We start from the raw sequence: 19,026 nt of genomic DNA, 5'->3' as shown, positions 1-19,026 counted from the left end.
ATTTTATAATTGGGCTAATGCGATATACACTGAAGTGACAAAAGTCATGGGATAGCAGTATGCAAATATACAGATGCGTAGAAAATGTATAACTGCGAAGTGCTTTGGCAGAGCTTTCATTTGTGTTCAAGTTATTCGTGTGAAGAGGCTTTGACGTGATTATGGCTGCACGACGAGAAGTAACAGACTTTGAACGCGGAATGGTAGTTGGAGCTAGACGCATGGGTCATTCCATTTCGGATATCGTTAGGGAATTCAACATTCCGAGATCCACAGTGTGCCGAGAGTATCTAATTTCAGGCATAACATCCCACCATGGACAGCGCAGTGGCCGACCACCTGCACTTAACGACCGAGACCAGCTACGTCTGCGTAGAGTTGTTAATGTTCACAGACAAGCAACACCGAGTCAAATAACCGCAGAAATCAATGTGGGACGTACGAGGAACGTGTCCGATAGGACAGTGCGGCGAAATTTGTATTCCTTGGGCTATGCCAGCAGATGACCGACTCGAGTGCCTTTACTGACAGCCCGACATCGCCTGAAGCGACTCTCGTGGGCTCGTGAGCATATCGGTTGGTCCCTAAACGAATGGGAAACCGTGGCTTGGTCAGATGAGTCACGATTTCAGTTGGTAAGAGATGATGGTAGGGTTCGAGTGTGACGCAGACCCCACGAAGCCATGGACCCAAGTTGTCAACAAGGCACTGTTCAAGCTGGTGGTGGTTCCATAATGGTCTGGGCTGGTGGTTCCATAATGGTCGGTCCTCTGGTGCAACTGAACCGATCATTGACTGGAAATGGATACCTTCAGCTTCTTGGAGATCACTTACAGCCATTCATGGACTTCACGTACTCAAACAACGATGGGATTTTATGGATGACAATGCGCCATGTCACCGGGCCACAATTGTTCGCGATTGGTTAGAAGAACATTCTGGACAATTCCAGCGAATGATCTGGCCACCTAGATCGCCCGACATGAATCCCATCGAACATTTATGGGACATCATCGAGAGGTCAGTTCGTGCCCAAAACCCTGCACCGTCAACACTTTCTCAATTATGGACGTCTATAGAGGCAGCATGGCTCTATATTCCTGCAGGGAACTTCCAACGACTTGTTGAGTCCATGCCACGTCGAGTTGCTACTTCACCGGGCAAAAGGAGGACCGACAAAATATTAGGAGGTATCCCATGACTTTTGTCACTTCAGTGTATAATGGGCTGTCCAGAAACTACTTTTATTCTTTATTATTTAAAATAGAAAACAGGTGTTTGGTGCTGCTAATTCAGAACTATATCAGGGGTGTAGTTAGCCGAGCACTACTGTTTCTGGTGGATGGGTAATGTTAAATGAAGTTTGGCACTGCGATGATAAAATGCAATAACTGTTTGGTTCACGATTCAAACGGTTTCTAGGCGTTTCATTTGCAAAGCATCTCTTAGTCTTGTTAGCTGTTATTACACTAAAATTCCCATACCACTTCTTTAAACTAATAACATGACCTTCTTTTGGTGAATATCAATTTTTGATGTTGTTCGAGCTAGCTCATCAGGCTTAGATCATGATCTTATAGGTTCAGTTTTACTCAACATCAATTCATTTCTCATCACGAGTTATAAAATATTTCGAAAATGAATCATTTTGGTCACGTTGCAAAGTTCAATCAAAGCAGTTGTTACGATTTATATTTTTATTGTCACCAGAATGTAAATCAGGGTAAGAGTATTTAGAGTGAGATTTTTCGGATTGCAAGACATACCATATTTCTGTCTCTTGAAGCCACGCTACTAGGTTTGGCTAACTTCGACAAGATTATAATTATTCGTCTTTGCATTATAGTTGGCAGCATTTAAAAATTGTTACGCCGGTGAGAATTTGAGCCAACTTCGAATTAAATGAATTGTGTAGGCTTCGGCTACTAGACTTAGTTTTAAATCTTGAAACTGACTGTTACTTTAAGTCATATCGCCCAAGTGATTGGCTGATGTTATCAAGCATGAGACATCCAGTTCTGCTTCAGTTCTGAATTAATTAAAAGGATTGTTAAACCTTCTTAAGACTTTGCAGTTCTTCTCAGACACAGCGATCATTCGCTCTAAATCTGTTAGGAGTTTAGACTTAGCTTATGGTATCAAAGAATAATAATAAGCTTATGGTATCAAAGAAAAAAAAATACCGTGTGTTGGTGGAACACAAATATCAAGTTTTTTTCCGCGAGCAAGTTGCTTCAAATAGTCATCAGTGGTTATCATCAATGCAATATAGCAAGTCTACGTATGGTTATGTAAAATATTAGCTTCAATCAGTGCTCTTAATGTGTCATCATGAATCTCAATTTTCTGTTGGAAAGTGGTGAATCTTAAATTAAAAAAATTATCAGAATGAAATTTTACTAACTACTTCTGGCCGTTTATTCTGTCCATGCCTCATTATTACACACAGCACAACATTTACTTGCATTTTCAGCTGTTTTACCTTTGCCATTACTAAACTAATATTTAACTACTATGTTGATTTTTATGGTCCATCCTTCAACGTAAAACATCCATGTAAACATTCCACGATTTTTGTAAACTTTGTTCAAAATTTGCGCTAATATTTTAACTGCAAAAAGCATTCTTAAAAAAGTGTTCCAAATATGCATTAATTTTTTCTGCGCTCTACTATAGCTACCTTTCAAAAAAACTTAAAGTCGTTTCCGAACAATCAAATAGTCAATGCAACGAAATATGCTGTCAATTTCTCAATAAAGAAGTTACAAGAAATGCGAGAACATTTATTCTCAATGTTTAAATTGAGCATACTCTTACATGTACATTTAAAAATATATGTAAAAATTGAAAGCTATATCGACACCATTGGCTAAAACGTTAGCGTTAGTATTTTCAAACACTTGTTATTTCCTCTTAGATTCAGTTTCAAATACTGAAACTGATTGTCCGTGCCTTTTCATGTATGCAGTCCGTATAGAGCCAATGTTTCAGGAAGGCAATGCCTGTAATTAGAATATTTTAAGTCTCCGAATCAAATTCAATATGAGCACTCCGCTTAAAATAAGAAAAAGAGCATTAAGACAAGTTCTTTCTTTTTCATAAAAAATATGAACGATTTGTTCATGATAAAACTGAAATGCTTTTGAGTTAATGATGATGCCTTTCTTAATTGGAAACAATGCACACCAAAATGAAAAAAAGCAAAGTCATACTAATAAATGTAAAAAAATTCTTAAACTTTGAAGCTAAGGCAAAATTCAATTTTAAACTGGAGATAATTTTAGAGATATTCTCTATTTAGTTTGAGAGAATCTGACAATCCTCGACAATCGGATTATTGTACTTTAAAAGTAAGTCTAAATTATAATAAAGAAGGAGCATTGAGATAAGTTTTTTCACTTTTATGAAATATAACTATTTGTTCATGATAAAAACTGAAATTCTGAAAGGTTTCAGATTTTAAATTACGTCCAAAGGGACTTTTTTTAACATTTTGTCTTTTACATTTATTTATTAAATATCACGTTCTTCGCACTTTAACCATAAAATTCAGTTCAAGAGCAATATCGCAAAATAGTTTTAAGTTGAGCCTATCTTTAAAATTTCCGATACAGAGTCTCGCGCACTGGAGATAAAAGTGTTTTTTCTGTACAACGTTGCCATTGCTCGCTTTGAAATCCTTGAGTTTGTTAATCAAAAATTTGTTAAAATTTTACAAAATATGAAATCGATAATAATACAAATTTCAAAATTGGGCTTCCACGTGCCCATATTCGCAGTAGGATTACGTCATTCAAAACTCGATGGCTCTATGTACCGTTGTTTTATCACGATGCGAGAAATATACATACATTTATGCAGATTTTTCCTTATTTAATTTCTTCAAATATAATGCAGAACTCTAACATTTGGTGGCAACAGTTTGAAAAGTGAAACGGGCGGTTATAGTGTGTAAGGATTATGTTAAATTTATTAACAGTTAAGTTTTAAGTTCCTTTTCTGTCAAATTCTTCAACTTACTACTTCCGGCCAGAACGTAGTTTTGGAATCATTCTGAATACTTAATGAGGAGGAGAGGTATTTAAACCGCGAAGTCTACTTGCAGAGTTAGAGAGAATCAGAGTTTTTGATTTGCGCGTGTCTACCTTTTGGCTACTCTCTCTCTCTCTCAAGCCGTTATTACTCTTGGCCGTACTCAGGTTCAAAATAGAGTTAAGGGGCCAACTCGATTATAATCTTGATAGCTTCAGCTATATCTCTTTAATTAATCTTAGTTTTAGCTTATTTCTTAGTATATCTCTTTAATTAATCTTAGTTTTAGCTTATTTCTTAGTATATCTCTTTAATTAATCTTAGTTTTAGCTTATTTCTTAGTCTCTTAAGTTCACCCCAGATGTCGGCTTTGATTGTACACTCCAAGACGGAGTTTTGTTAAATCTTATTGGAATAATAAAGGGTTAGTTACCCTTCCATTTTGTTGTTTCTTGTTACACAAACTTAAGCGATTATTCGCTAACTACTTCTTAAGATTCGTCACTTTCTACAGTAATTGAGAAATACACTAGTGAGAATCTTACAAGTGAACCAACACAAAATCGCAAAACGAAAACAATAGTCCTTCAGGAACGAAGCCCCTTTGGATTAATAATAATAAATACACATCATTCCTATTAGAAAACAGTTTATAAAGTTAATTTTAAAAGGCTCATATTTAGGGAGTATATCACAGGCCTATTTTATAGCAAATCTTCCAATTACTTATAATTTAATTTCTTTTGTTTGATTTATTCATTTCTGCTTTGCTACTTATATTATTCTGAATTTTATTTATTATTATTTAAATCCGCTTTTCTGTTCCCTACTCAGCATCACAGCAGCCTGTTCACGTTAATTTTACCACAGACATCGATATTTCTCAACCGGTAGTATATCAAGCAGGACAAGATGTAAGGTTTGTCATAACTGTGCATGCCTTTCCAAGTATTTCAGACGTTGAGCTAGTTTGGAAGAAAAATGGCGAGATTCTTCTCTCTGATGGTCACTACAATATCAAGATAATGCCTACTAGTGTTGTTTTGGAAATATATCAGCTTACTCGCTCAGATGCAGCTACATATATTCTATATGGAAAGACTAAAGATACTACTAACAGTATTTCGATCCTCTTAGAAGTCAAAGGTATTGTACATTTGAAAATATTCCTATAAAATGGATCTTTAATCTAATTGTTAATATCTTTGTTTTTAATTAAATATTTTTTCAAAATTTTAGGATATCAGCAGTTTTGTTTTCAGCTACTTTTCAATCTTGATGTAAAATACCTTCAATAAAATTCGTAAGCATATATGCCACATAAATAATTTACTAAATTAGACTTAATATTAAAGTACAAAGTAAGGGTTGTCCACGGAAAAATAACCCACCTTCAGTATCGGTGCTCACACTCTTTGGAAGAGGACATAGTCACTATCTATCTCGATAGTGATGCCGGTTGCTCTCTGGCTGCTAACTGTCCGTCTGTCTCTGGCTGCTTTGTCGTCACTTCCTTTCCTATCCAGAAAGATGGTATGTACCTTGTCAAATTATCGCTGGAGGCGGAGCACATTCGTTGGGCCATCCTGTGTATTAAGCCCATTTGATCCATTTCCCGTCCATAATTCAGTAAAGAAATATTTTTCGTGGTTTTTATATATTTGGGAATGAAACATCAAAAGTAAAATTTTGATAGTTTTGTAATAAAATGTTTGCGATAATTTGAAATTAAATGCAGACTTTCAAATAAAATTTGCAACACAGAGATGAAATATTTCAATCTGTAATTTCAGTAACAGGATAGGACTAATAGATCTACTAAAGGCTGTATCCATTTCTCATTCTTATATTGATCTATGCTAAAAAATGCAAAAGGAAAAGCTGCTCCTTCGCCGAGGAAAAGCATTATCACCTGAAATTAAATCAGTCTTTGTTTTAGAAGCTCAAATTGGATTATTACAAGTATGAGATATACTTTGCGTGTAAATGTACATTCTCGGGGTATAAAATTATTCTTTTCTACGCGCTATCATAGCTCTTATTAATGCAGCAGAATAGTTCTTTCGTAATAAAACGGTTATGGGAGAAAGTCTTTCCATCAAATACTTCAATTTACAAAATATTAACAAAATTTTGAAAGTTAATATTACATAAATGCAACTATGGAAAGTATGTAAGTATATGTAAAATATTCTTAACTGTTATTTTTCGTTGTTCTTGTTTAGTTTAACGTTTACAGAGAGGAAAAAGTTTAAAAACTATCGCATTAAACTGGAAAAAAATTATATGAAACATTTTTAGTTAATAAATACTAGCTTTTAAAACTCTGAAGTCTCTTAAAACTGTATATGGAAGGCAAATGTAATTAATCTTCTGCAAGAAGAAGGTTTAAAAAAAGAAGCTTGTCTGTTCAGCTATAGATTATAGAAATGTTTATCATTGTTAGCATACTCTATTGGATAATAGAAAATCACGAAAAGCGTAAGTTAGTATTAAGAACGATTTATATTCTATGTATAGTGTAGTATATATGTATAGTGATGAATATGTATAGTGTAGGGTTTATATTTATTTTAACTAACATTTATTTTAAGCTATCTTTCCTGTCAAGCCTTTACTTTCCCCTAGAATTGCCAATGCCAGAGTATGTAAATTTTAGTAGAACGCGCAGAGTATTCAAATTTTTAGCAGAAGTAATTGAGTTTAAATAGAAGGGAAGCGAGTTTGTAAGTGTGCTTCTTGAATCACGGTGGTGTGGTGTGGTGTATTTAATTATGGCAAAGCACACTAGGGCTATCTGCCTAAGGGGAGGGATGCCTTCGTGGAGGACTTTCTAAGGGAAACTGGCTCGTATACACGTTACACATGGGGAAAACCACGAAAACACCCATGCAGCCAGCCCGTTCGCGGGATTCGAACCTCGGACCGAACTACCAGTGTTCAGCGACTTTACCGCTCGGCCGCTCTTCTTGAATCACGAGCCTGAAGGTTGCTAGGTAGAAATTTAAGAACAGCGCGTTTCGGCCTGTGTGCCTACTTCGGCAGTTAGTTGAATCTTTCAACTTCTTATTCAGAAAGTTTGCTGAATCTCATCTGTATCTTAGAACGCAGTTAAGATAGTTACAATTATAGAGCCTCGTAGATAGTGACTTCGTTAGTTATTCATCCTGTCATTCATTTTTAGTTGTACTTTTCTATTTTTGTTTAACCGCCGGGTCGGCGTAGTTTGTGAGTGTCGAGTGAACGCAACTGTGACTTCTAAAGTGAAATAAAAAGGGAGTTAAAACCCTTCTTAAGAGTCTGTGTAATTTCCAGTTCATAGCAGTCACTACTACTATTGCTGACAAGTTGGGGCCTCTCAACATCACAATAGGATGGCACAGATTTTACCTTCCCAGTTTAAGTTGACAACCCGTACCAGAATGTGCATCCGCATACCTTGCCAAACTTAGCATCTCAAGTAGACAAAATAGTCATCAGTATATAGTAGTGCGAGCAGCAAAGTGGGGACGCCATATTAATAATTCAGATATATTTTGAAAAGGAGTGAATAATAAAATATATTTTTGTTTCTTTAAATAAAGGAATATAAGGAAATCCAGGTAGCAGATGGATACCTATTATTTCTTTCTTGACACATGGCATCTATGTTGTTTGTACTTTCAGAATAGAGGTCAGATGAATGTTTGTTTACCGCTTCAGTGGATTTTTTTAGACCTGAATCTTACTGAATTTCTGTTAATTCCACCTTTAAATGAGTAATAAATTTCCCCCTAACTTATAGTATGCGTCCATATTGTCATTGGAAAGCACATACGACTTGCAGTCGGAAGGTTTGATGTTCCGAGTCCTGGTGAGGGCATTGTTGATTGGTCATATCTAAACCAAATGGCACTTTCTCAGCGTCGGTTGTAAAACATTCTTTCAAAGGGACCGTGTCAAGAACCCTTTTTAACACGATATTCGATATTCGATGAAATTCCAATTTTTATCAGCATGTAATATAGCTGTGCATTGTTTTGTTATTTTATCGGTGTTAACAGAAAACCGTAGAAATAAAGCACCATGCCGCCCGTTTGACGGCATGCCGCGAGTTTGACATGCTTTCCTTAGACTGTCGGCCAGTACTACTAAGGTCTGCGTCTGTAGATGTTTTTATTAGAATAGGTTCTGTCTTATGCTCTCTGTAGGTACAGAGAAAGAAAGAGATCTGCAGAATGGTGGGCAAGACAGTTGGTGGATACAATGCAGTTCCCACGTAATAACGCAAGAGCAAGCACATATATACCTGTACTCCGATATTACTCTACAGGAGATGGTGAGATGCATCATGCAATCCTTCCCTAGTGCTTGGAACAGTGCATCAAAACAGAAGTAGGACATTTAGAGGACATAATTTTCAAGTCTCACTAGTGTATGTACTAACTGCAGCAAATGCCCATGTATTCACAGTCGCATAAAACATAATTACTCAGTTGTTTTGAGACAACTACGTAACCAATATAGAACAATTGACAATAATTGGCAAGGCGAAATAACTGTCTTTTGCGCAGAAATTACTTTACAGAAACACCATGCAGTCAAGAGTTCTCTGTTTCTTTTAATGACTTTTTTTATTGTTGATATTTATTAACAAGACTTACAAAATCCTGAAAAACAAGCCTTCATATACTGAGTTACAAATTCCACATTGCCAGTTTTGTCATAAACTACCAGGATTGCATACATTTTTCTTTAAATGCAGTTTTTCTGGTATTATTATTATTAAAATAAGTATGATTTTAAAATATTTTGTTAAAAGATGAATTCATTTTATTATAATATTTTTAGGATTCCAGTTTATAATTTATTGGCAGAAAATTTCTAAATTAATGACGTAATATTACAAATATACCTTGGAATTTAATCTTTCCATGAAATTTTACAGATAAACCGATTATTGTGCTACGAAATGCAGAACCTGTATACATGATCGGGAAAGAGTATTCCTTAGAATGCCATGCTGATGGCTATCCTGCTCCTGTTGTCTGGTGGAGATGGAAGCCATGCAAACTACCTCAAGATTGCAAATTCGACGGATTCTACGGTTGGATTGATGTAGAACCACATGGGAATTTCCGCTTTCCAAATAAAGATAATGTGACACTTGAATACTCCGATGCTACAAGTTTGTCGTTGGTTTCCTATCTATATGTAACAGCTTACCAGTCTGGTTATTACATTTGCATTGCGAGTAATGTAATGGGAAAAGACGATGCTGTAGTTCCATTTATTGTAACAGGTACTAGAGTGTTTTAAGAAAAGGAAGTTTCAGTGCATGTAATGAATAAATAAAAATTAGTAAAAGATTACATTACTTTAGAAAAATATGTTCATTAATTTTTATTTTTTTAATTTATAGAATTTTATTTAATATATTTCTTATTATGTACAATAAAAATATAATAAAAAAATTCTATGTAATTTGTCTAATTGATTTATATAATTTTATTTATTTATTTTTTGTAATAATTATTACAATTTAACTAGAATGAATTTAAAATACGAGTTTATTTATTTATTTTAGAGATGAATCATTTCATAGGTAAGTTAAAAAATAATCACTAACTTTATTCTTGCTATGTCAGACTATTTCAATTCTGTGTTATTTAGTAGTATTAATTTGGAAGTTCCTGTCTTTTAAAAAACACTAAATCGTTTCTTTCTTAGAACAGCATAAAGTACGTTTTTGGTAATTAGGTATGAAAAGTACATTTTTTATAGGTGAGAGAATAGTGGACATTATGACATTAATTGTTACTGTCTTATCCAGAGATGAAAAGATCAAAAATATTTTGTTTTGATAATTGAGATGGTACTGGATATTAATGAGACTAATGGCTACTGTCTTATCCAAAAATGAAAAGATAAAATGTATTTTTATGGCCGGTGCATGAATAATGGACACTAATAACACTAATAGTTACTGTCTTATCCAGAGATAAGTACATTTTTGGTAGGACAGAGAATAATGAACGTTAATGGCGTTAAGGTGTATTATGTTATCCAGAGATGAAAAGTTGGTAAATGAGAGAATAATGGATATTAATGGCATTAGTGGTTACTGTCTTATCCAAAAATGAAAAGATGAAAAGTACTATTTTGGTAGGTTAAAGAATAATGGACAGGAATGATACTAGTTACTGTCTTATCCAGAGATGAAAAGATGAAGAGTACTTTTTTTGGTAGGTGCTTTATTTTGGCAGTATTTTTTTTATAGGTAGAGAGAATAATGCGCATTAATGGCACTAATGGTTGCTGTCTTATTCAAATTAGCAATCTTTAGGGAAGGTATATTATTCCTGTATCTCACTGGAAGTGCTTTCCTAGAAATGATGCTATCTGTGTTTGGAACAGAGAACATCTGGCCTCACCCAAAGCACAATGGGCCAAAAGTTTTTTCTCTGCAATTTTTCATAGAATAAAAGTTGTTCAATTTTCAGCAGATTATAAAGTAACTCAATTTTTTGATTGGGCATGGCAGTTTTAAGAGCTATTTAGAAGGATCAGGACTAACTTCAAGTGTTTTGCGTAAAGGTGGTAGCGGCGATGAAGATGTAAAGCATATTCTTCTTGGGTGCGTTCATCATGTCCAGCAGAGGCAACATTGATGAACATGATGAACGCACTCAAGAAACTTGAGTCTCACTCAAGAGTTGAAAGTTATATCAGGCAACGTTGATGCAGCTATCCATATTTTGGCCACCAATTTTTTTTTGTGAACTTTTTCGGACTAAAGAGAGAGCTTCTGCTTTTCGGATTTTCATTCTCAATTTATATTATTAGTTCTCTTTATGTTATTGCTTTTTACAATTTATTTTATTTTTCTGTTATACTTTTTTAATTAGTTAATTATTTTTTCTCCATTATCGGTGTTATTGTACATTTGTTTATTAATTTTGTTAATGCTCTAATTTACTTGTGTAAGCTTAAGCCCGATGGTGCACTTTTGTGGCACACGAAGAGTTAAATTAATTAGATTGAACATAAAAAGGGTAAAACTATAAAGGGATTCAGTAAAATAACTATTAGCTTTTAAACGGCATTATGATTCAAAGATAGTTCATTATTCATTATTTATGATTTCATAATAAAATTGTACTTTTTTTTTTTTTTTTCTTTTTACCAACGGCGGGCTGGTCACTTTATTATGAAGCATCTAGTAGGTGTGCCACCTTTGCCTTCTCTGAAGGGACGGACAGTTACAACCATGCCTTCTCCAAGAATCGAACCCGGTCCCTTTGATATCGCAGTCGGCTCTCCAAACCGTCTGGGCGGAAAATTATACGTTATATTATAAGGAATTTTTGCCTTTCCCATTATGCGCTTTCATGGTGTAACTAATAATCCACTTCCGGTTAGTATTCAGAATATCCGAAATTTGAATCCCGTTGAAGGCACAACCGATTTTTCTATTTCCTGCTCCAAAAAACATAATATTCTACAACATAACTTCTGGAAACAAATTTTGGAAGTTTTGCATTGGAGGCATATAAAGGTACCTTACTATAAGCATAAACTTATAAAAGTATATGATACATCGCTAGTTAAATGATACTAAAATGTATGATTTCCTATATGTTATAACATACATTATTCTGCACTATTTATGCTATATTTATATAAATATGCATAATTTATTAAGAGAATTATATTTACACAGATGCCGAAAATGGTTTTGAAATTTCTGTATCAAATAAAAAACCAGTGGAACAAGATGTTGTCGAACTTATCTGCAAAGCCAACATTTACAATTATAGCCATGTGCAATGGAATTGGAGACCCATGTTTTTGGAGGGAGATTTGGTATCTTTAAAGAATTTGTCAGGTGAAATCTTTCAAAAATTTTAAACTTTCACAAGATATAATGAAAATAACATTAAAACATATTAGTTTTTAGTCATATTTTTCTTTAAGTCCATGTAATAAATTAATTTAATTTAATAATGTAATAAATTCATGAAATAATGTTTTTATCCAATTACTTGCATTTCTGTTGTTGTATTTGTATCAAATAAAATAATTTCAAATTTTTCTCTAGCTCACAAAATTGTATTAGTGATTACTAACAATTATTTCTGTTGCAGATGTTAAAATATACAGAAATGTTTCTGCTTACTCCCTGACTGAGACAATTATTTTCGATGCCATGAAGATGAACTACAGCGGGGAATATGAATGTACAGCATCAAACTTAGAAAATAATGTTACTGAAACTAAACATATTACAATTGATGTACGAGGTAAGAGATTTGTTTAATTCGTGGCAACGAGGACGTAATTTATTAAAATACATAAAATAAATATTGTTGAAAAAACCAGTTAGTTAAACAAAAATATGAAATTCTACTAATTTCAAACCTTACAGTGAGTATATAAAATGGAGTCAATGCATTTAATATTTATTGAGCTGACATACATAAATACAGTGTAGTCCAAATGTAGGTGGACAGTATGTGGGGTAGGTTTATGTATCGGTTCAACGACAATTTTAGAACTACAATTATTTAAATTTAATCTATTTTCTTTGCAGATAACTCAGATAACCCATTTTGGCAAATAATTTAAATACAGATAAAAGAAAATGGGTGTTGAAAGAGTATTGGGAATTTCAAAATGCTTAAACCGTTAGAACAAATTGGGTTGAAACATTTGGTACTCAACCTCCAAAGAGACAAACCATTTACCGCATTCGGGACAAATTCAATACCACTGGCTCAATCCTTAATGCTCCAAAAACTGGTCGACCCAAAACAGTCTATAAGAGGCTAATAAGCAACTTCTTACCGAAACATTTATTCAGAGTCCAAAAAAGTCCACCAGAAGAGCTTCTTTGAGCATTTCACGAGCCTCTATCATGCGAATCCAAAAATCTGTTGGTTTGGAAGCTTATCGGCCACGGCTAATTAATGGCTTATTGGAGGATGATTGGCCAGCACGTTCACCAGACTTGACCCAATGGATTCTTTTCTTTTGGGAAGTACTCAAAGACAAAGTTTATAGTCAGAAACCAAGAAGTGTCTGTGATTTGAAAAATTACATAAAGATGCATTTCAAGAAATTTAATACCCAAAACGAATTGTGCTAAAATGTTTGTCGAAGCGTAAGAGGCAGACTTCAAAGCTGTGTAAATTGCGTTGAAAAACAATTTGAGCACATGCGTTGGTAAAATAAAAAGGCTTTTGTATTATTGTTCACAATAAAATTTAATTGTCACTGTAATAATTGTGTTTGAAAGAGTATTGGGAATCTCAAAATGCTTAAACCGTTAGAACAAATCGGGTTGAAACATTTGGTACTCAACCTCCAAAGAGACAAACAATTTACCGCATTCGGGACAAATTCAATGCCACTGGCTCAATCCTTTATGCTCCAGAAACTGGTCGACCCAAAACAGTCTATAAGAGGCTAATAAAAGGGCTTTTGTATTATTGTAAACAGTCTATAGAGGTAAAATAAAAGGGCTTTTGTATTATTGTTCACAATAAAATTTAATTGTCACTGTAATAATTGTGTTAGTAAATATAATTGTATGTATATGTAATCTCAAAATAAATGTTATTATTTGCTGTCCACCTACTTTTGGACCACCCAGTATATTCTTTAAGAAATTTTATGAACACAAAAATGATAATGGTTAAAATGTTTCAACAATAACATAAACAAACAATACAAACAAAATAAAATTAAGTTGGTTCAGTTTTTAACAATTGCCTAAAAGGGTTCTTTTAAAATTTAATGTGGTGTATCATTAGAGTTTATCAATTGGGATGATCCAGGTGAAATAACGAAACATTTTGTTGCTTATTTGTTATATAAAACATTTTGTTGGGTTAGATTTGTGAGCCAACTTCGGTAAATTGATTTGTGTAGCCTTCGGCTGCTAACTTACTATAATTTAAATTTATATTCGACTGTTATTTTAAGTTACGACGCTAGTTACGGCTCAGCTTTCAAGCACCAAGTGTGTCTTCTCTTCTTCTTTAGTTTTAAATAAAAGGATCTTTCGCTCTCTTTTCAGTTTCAGTTGTTGTTTTAAATTTAGCGATAATTCGCTTAATGTCTACCAAGTTTGGACACTAATTGATGATTGCAAATCATACCAAACTTTATAAGGTTAGAATATACTTAATAAAAGCACTTACTTAAACTTAGGTTTAATACAGTATAATTTTAGAACGATTGTTAGAATTTTGATATATTTTATTAAATAATTTATTTGTTTATAAAATCTAATAAATATTCTGTGTATTTCAGAGATTAAGAAACCAGTTCTGAATAACACGAACATGGGAGGAATCTCCATTATCACGGCTCCAGGAACACTTCAAGAGTTTTACTGCTACACGGATGGCATTCCATTCCCAGAGGTGACATGGAAGAAAGATGGGAAAATTTTTGACGTTACAAACATGTCAGGAGTCGAAATAACCGAAAGAAATCAAAGACTTACCATTCGAAGGGTTCTTGAAAGAGATTCAGGATTTTACGAATGCATAATACAAAACAGAGGTGGTGTTGTAAAAGCTAACATCACTTTGGACATATTTGGAGGTATTCAATCTCACAAGTTGATTATAAGTCATAAACATGTAAAGTCACAAATATCATATAATTTATTTGTTATTTATATTTTAATACCGTGTTTATTCAAAAATAAGATCCTATTATATTTTCGGTAAAATTTTAAGAAATAAAACTATAAGCAAATATTTCATGAGAACATAGGTCCGGTAAGAGTTTATTTGAATATGATTAGAATTAGAATGAACGGCAAGCTACCTAATTAAATGCAATATTTTACTATGGTATAAAAAGAAAAATCGCGAAAAATCAGTGGTGTATTATTACTGTTTGTTTTAAGGCATAATGAATGAGAAATATAGTGAACGCAGGCCTAAGGCCTAAGCTGAAATCGCTCAAAGATGGTTAAAGGGCGATGGTTATTATAATTAGCAGTAGTGATGAAGTATGTAAAAATGAAACAAATTATTAAACTTTATTGGAATCAACCCAATCGCAATCATTAATAAATAATTAAAATTTAACGCAATCATTTTCTGGCTATATAGGACCGAAGTGAATACACATTGTGTTTTTCTTGCTTGCTGTTGCTTGAGTAAACCACTCGTGGGATGTTTAAGCACCCCTAGTGTTGTACCAGTTGTAAGCAAAAATGTGTGCAGCTTGCTGAATAATTACGCTTGTGAAAAAAAAAATTATTTTTTAAACATCAATCCAGCTATGATTTTCGCACTAGTCATCATCTAAAGAATAGTCTTCTAGATCATGACTCAAGCGTGATTAGGGTTTCATCGTCTCCCTCCAAAAAACCGCAATATCATATATATAATATATACATGGTGTTTATAAAGTCCCGGACCCATTTTGATGTTTAATAACTCATAAAATAATAAATATAGATTAAAATTAAAAATATAAATGGTTAGATAGACTCAAAAAGTTTCATGACCCTTGTCAATGAACTTCCCCTTCGTCGCATGGAGAATATCAAGCCGATATTCAATTTCACGTCAGGTACCGGCAAGCATGTCGGCATCCACAGAGGCTATTTCGGTTGTAATTCTGCCTTTTAGGTCATCCATGTTCGACACTCTTCTCCTGTAAACGTTGTCCTTTACATATCACGAAAGGAAAAATTCCATAACATTGCAATAGTTGCCAAAAACAAAAGGGAGAAAAATGCAATTAATAAGCAGACGATATTTAAAAAAGTACAGATATTTAGACTGAAAAATGAAATTATCTGAAATTAACCACACGCACAGACGATATTTACAAAAGTAAAGATATTCAAACCTGAAAAGGAAACTATATAAGTTATTCCATCAATAAATTACATAAGTTTGTTTATATCTTCATTATTTTATGAGTTATTAAACATCAAACTGGGTCCGGGCCTTTTAAAAACCCTGTATATATACGATAATTATCTGTGTGGTTTATTTAGCATTTAAACAGTGCAGTAATTCTGTGTAGTATGATAATTAAACTCCTTTCTTTCATTCTGACATGTCATTATTAAATTTTTATTATAAATTTTAAGATTCCCAAACTAGAATCCCAAATGTAGAAAAACTGAATGTAGACTGAGGGTCTCATTTTCGAGTAAATATGGTAATAAATCTTTGAAACTATGTTTTTATTTTTAATATAATATCTAATTTAGAAAACGTATTTGTGAGATATTACGATTTAAACATTACTTTAGATTTGCTAAAATACTTAAAAGCGCGATTTTATTAAACATTAAATAATAATAATAATAGCTCTTTTTTCTTCCTTTTTGGTTATTAAAAGCAGTGGTATTAAATTTACGTTAGGTGAATTACATGTTTTGCAAAACTTTTTATGGCAATATTTTGTTAGATACCGATTCACTGCCTGGTGGTTTGACTACATGGGAAATTACTGCAGTCGTGTTCTTTGGAGTTCTCGGAGTTGTTCTTATTTTAGTCATTTCATGTCTTGTGCAGCGCATTATGAAAGAAAAGGTAAGATAACTGAAATATTCAAACATTTTTAGTAACTTTAACCTGTTTGCATGACCAGCTTAAATTTTACAATATATATATATATACTATAATTAGCATTTTAATAAATTTTCCATGAAGAGTAATTTTTATTTTTATCTGCAGAAACAGAAAAAAGAGTTAGATTTCATGAATCATAATATATTTGAACGAGGCTACATTGATATATTTAATCCCAATTTACCGATAGAAGATCAAATTGATTTATTACCCTACAATCATCACTGGGAGTTTCCAAAAGAACGATTGAAACTTGGTAAGTCATCTGTTATAAATATTATAATATTTACAATAATATCTTGTACGCTTTAAATAATGAGATGCATTTCTTTAATCCTGTTTCATCTAAATTATTTCAACCACAAATATGCCGGATCTATATGTTAGAAAATGTAAGAAAGTGTTAAAAAATCTAAGCTTCCTGACATAAAAAAATGTAAATTCTGAATATGTTTGCTGCATACGTATATGTCGTTATGACACATATTTTAGTCCACCAGTGTCGTTCAATGTCGGGATAAGAATAAGGCAATAAGTTTACAGCTTGCCGATAATTTCAGTTTAAATGCATATTAGTTGTAAGAATTATATTAATTTTATTAACAGTTAAATTTTGAGTTAAAGTTCCATTCCTATCGATTCTTAACTTCAACTTAAATTTCCGGCCAGAACGTAGTTTTAGAATCACGTCTGAATACATAATGAGGAAGAGCGGTATTTAACCGCGAAGTTCTTCGGTCTTAGGGAGAAAGATACCAGGTATTCTGGCTGCACGCGTCCGCCTTTTTAGGCTACTCTCTCATAAGCTATTATCACCCTCGGCCGTACTTTAGGCCCTTGATAGCTTCGCAGTCTATTAACGTTAAGGGGTCAACTCGGTTAGAATTTTGATAGCTTCGGCTGTACCTCCTTAGTTTAGGTTAATTCTTAGTATCTTAAGTTCAAGCCGATGTGTTGGCTTTATTATACACTCCAAGACGGAGTTTTGTTAAACTTTAGTTGGAATAATAAAGGGTTAGTTTACCCTTCTATCTTCTTGTTTCCTGTCACACGAACTCAAGCGATTATTCTCTTATCAGTTCTTAAGATTCTTCACTTCCAACAGTAACTTGGAATTACAAAGAGAGGAACTCTACATAGTATCTAAGTAGGATATTGCAGATATCGTTAAAGTATGTTTCAGAATTTATTATCGAAGACCCAAGACTATCCAATATTTTAATCTTCTCTCTTTATCCTCTATCTCTTTTTTTTTTTTACTCTTGATATGTTCATACTATTATTTATCATTATTTAGATTACTATTATTTATCATTATTTAGACATTATTAGATTACATCTACTCTTACACATGTTATAGATTATGCATACACAGGTTGCATACTAACCAAAAAAATTAATAGCTGAGGTATAAGTCTATATCGGCAGATAATCTGCAGATCAGCAAGGTCTTAGGTTCAACTGCCAGCCAAAATAGGCTAGCAACTATAACTGAAACTTTCTCTCTCTCTCTCTTTCAATAAGTATTAAATTTTGCAATAGTTAAGAACCCGTTTTCTAGAGTCATTTGTGGCTTGATGAATTTTTTTGTAGAAAGAACAAAATTATTCATACAATGAAAATCTAAAAACTTTATAACACGATGACATTTGATAATAATTTGCGAAAATTTAATCTTATATTTTAGGTAAAACTCTAGGACAAGGTGCCTTTGGTAGAGTGGTAAAAGCAGAAGCTATTGGATTGATCGACGGAGAAGCTTCTACTACAGTTGCAGTTAAGATGCTTAAAGGTTAATATTTCCAAATATAATAGCCATATCGTTATTTATTAAAGTAATGAATTTAAATCTTAAGCCTGATCTTAAGGTCATTATCGAGTGAAACGGGCATATTATATCGAATGGAAAGTGCAATTTTTCATATACTCAACGTCTAAGTTCACTAGTTTTATTACGTAATTAAAGCTGACTTTGATATTCTACTTAAATGCACGATACTGTGCGTGGAGTATATATAGTACAATTCAATTGGAAATTGACGCATGATCGGCCAATTCGCTGTGTTACGTAAATGCAACTGACTCTTCCTCCAGGCCTGTACCAACCACGGGAAATTCCCATCGTATTACAGACGATTCCTCAGACGAGATGTCAACTGTTCTTGCGGTTTTCGCGGGGAAGGCGCAGACGCACTTCATTACCTGCTCTCCTGCCCTCTGACAGAGCACCTTCGACAGCAGTTCTTTCCTTCCGACTACATCACATATCCTGTGAATAGACTGTTCACGGACTATTACGCAACAAGGGCATCTTAAAGATAATGAAGGAAGTGAATAAAAATAATTATATCCAAGAAACTAAAGATTAATGTAAAATGTAGAAGGCGGCCTAACTGTCAGA

General features: G+C 33.4%; 1 protein-coding gene across 2 annotated transcripts in view; it reads left to right on the top strand.

The window, feature by feature from the left end:
- Positions 1 to 19,026, top strand: part of LOC118199018 (vascular endothelial growth factor receptor 1-like) — a 137,167-nt gene that overhangs the window by 87,509 nt on the left and 30,632 nt on the right. For both annotated transcript variants that reach the window (XM_085825047.1, XM_085825046.1), the window contains exons 7-14: positions 4,867 to 5,178; positions 8,960 to 9,313; positions 11,735 to 11,899; positions 12,159 to 12,314; positions 14,329 to 14,625; positions 16,462 to 16,586; positions 16,731 to 16,881; positions 18,313 to 18,417. In XM_085825047.1, the coding sequence (XP_085681173.1) occupies positions 4,867 to 5,178; positions 8,960 to 9,313; positions 11,735 to 11,899; positions 12,159 to 12,314; positions 14,329 to 14,625; positions 16,462 to 16,586; positions 16,731 to 16,881; positions 18,313 to 18,417 (1,665 nt within the window). The remainder of the gene's footprint in view (positions 1 to 4,866; positions 5,179 to 8,959; positions 9,314 to 11,734; positions 11,900 to 12,158; positions 12,315 to 14,328; positions 14,626 to 16,461; positions 16,587 to 16,730; positions 16,882 to 18,312; positions 18,418 to 19,026) is intronic.

Source organism: Stegodyphus dumicola, chromosome 10, assembly GCF_044657685.1.
Source record: "Stegodyphus dumicola isolate Sdum_Otavi_A_Nest chromosome 10, ASM4465768v1".
Taxonomy (NCBI): Eukaryota; Metazoa; Arthropoda; class Arachnida; order Araneae; family Eresidae; genus Stegodyphus; species Stegodyphus dumicola.
Note: the sequence above shows the minus strand (reverse complement) of the source record. Positions and strands in the feature narration are given on the sequence as shown.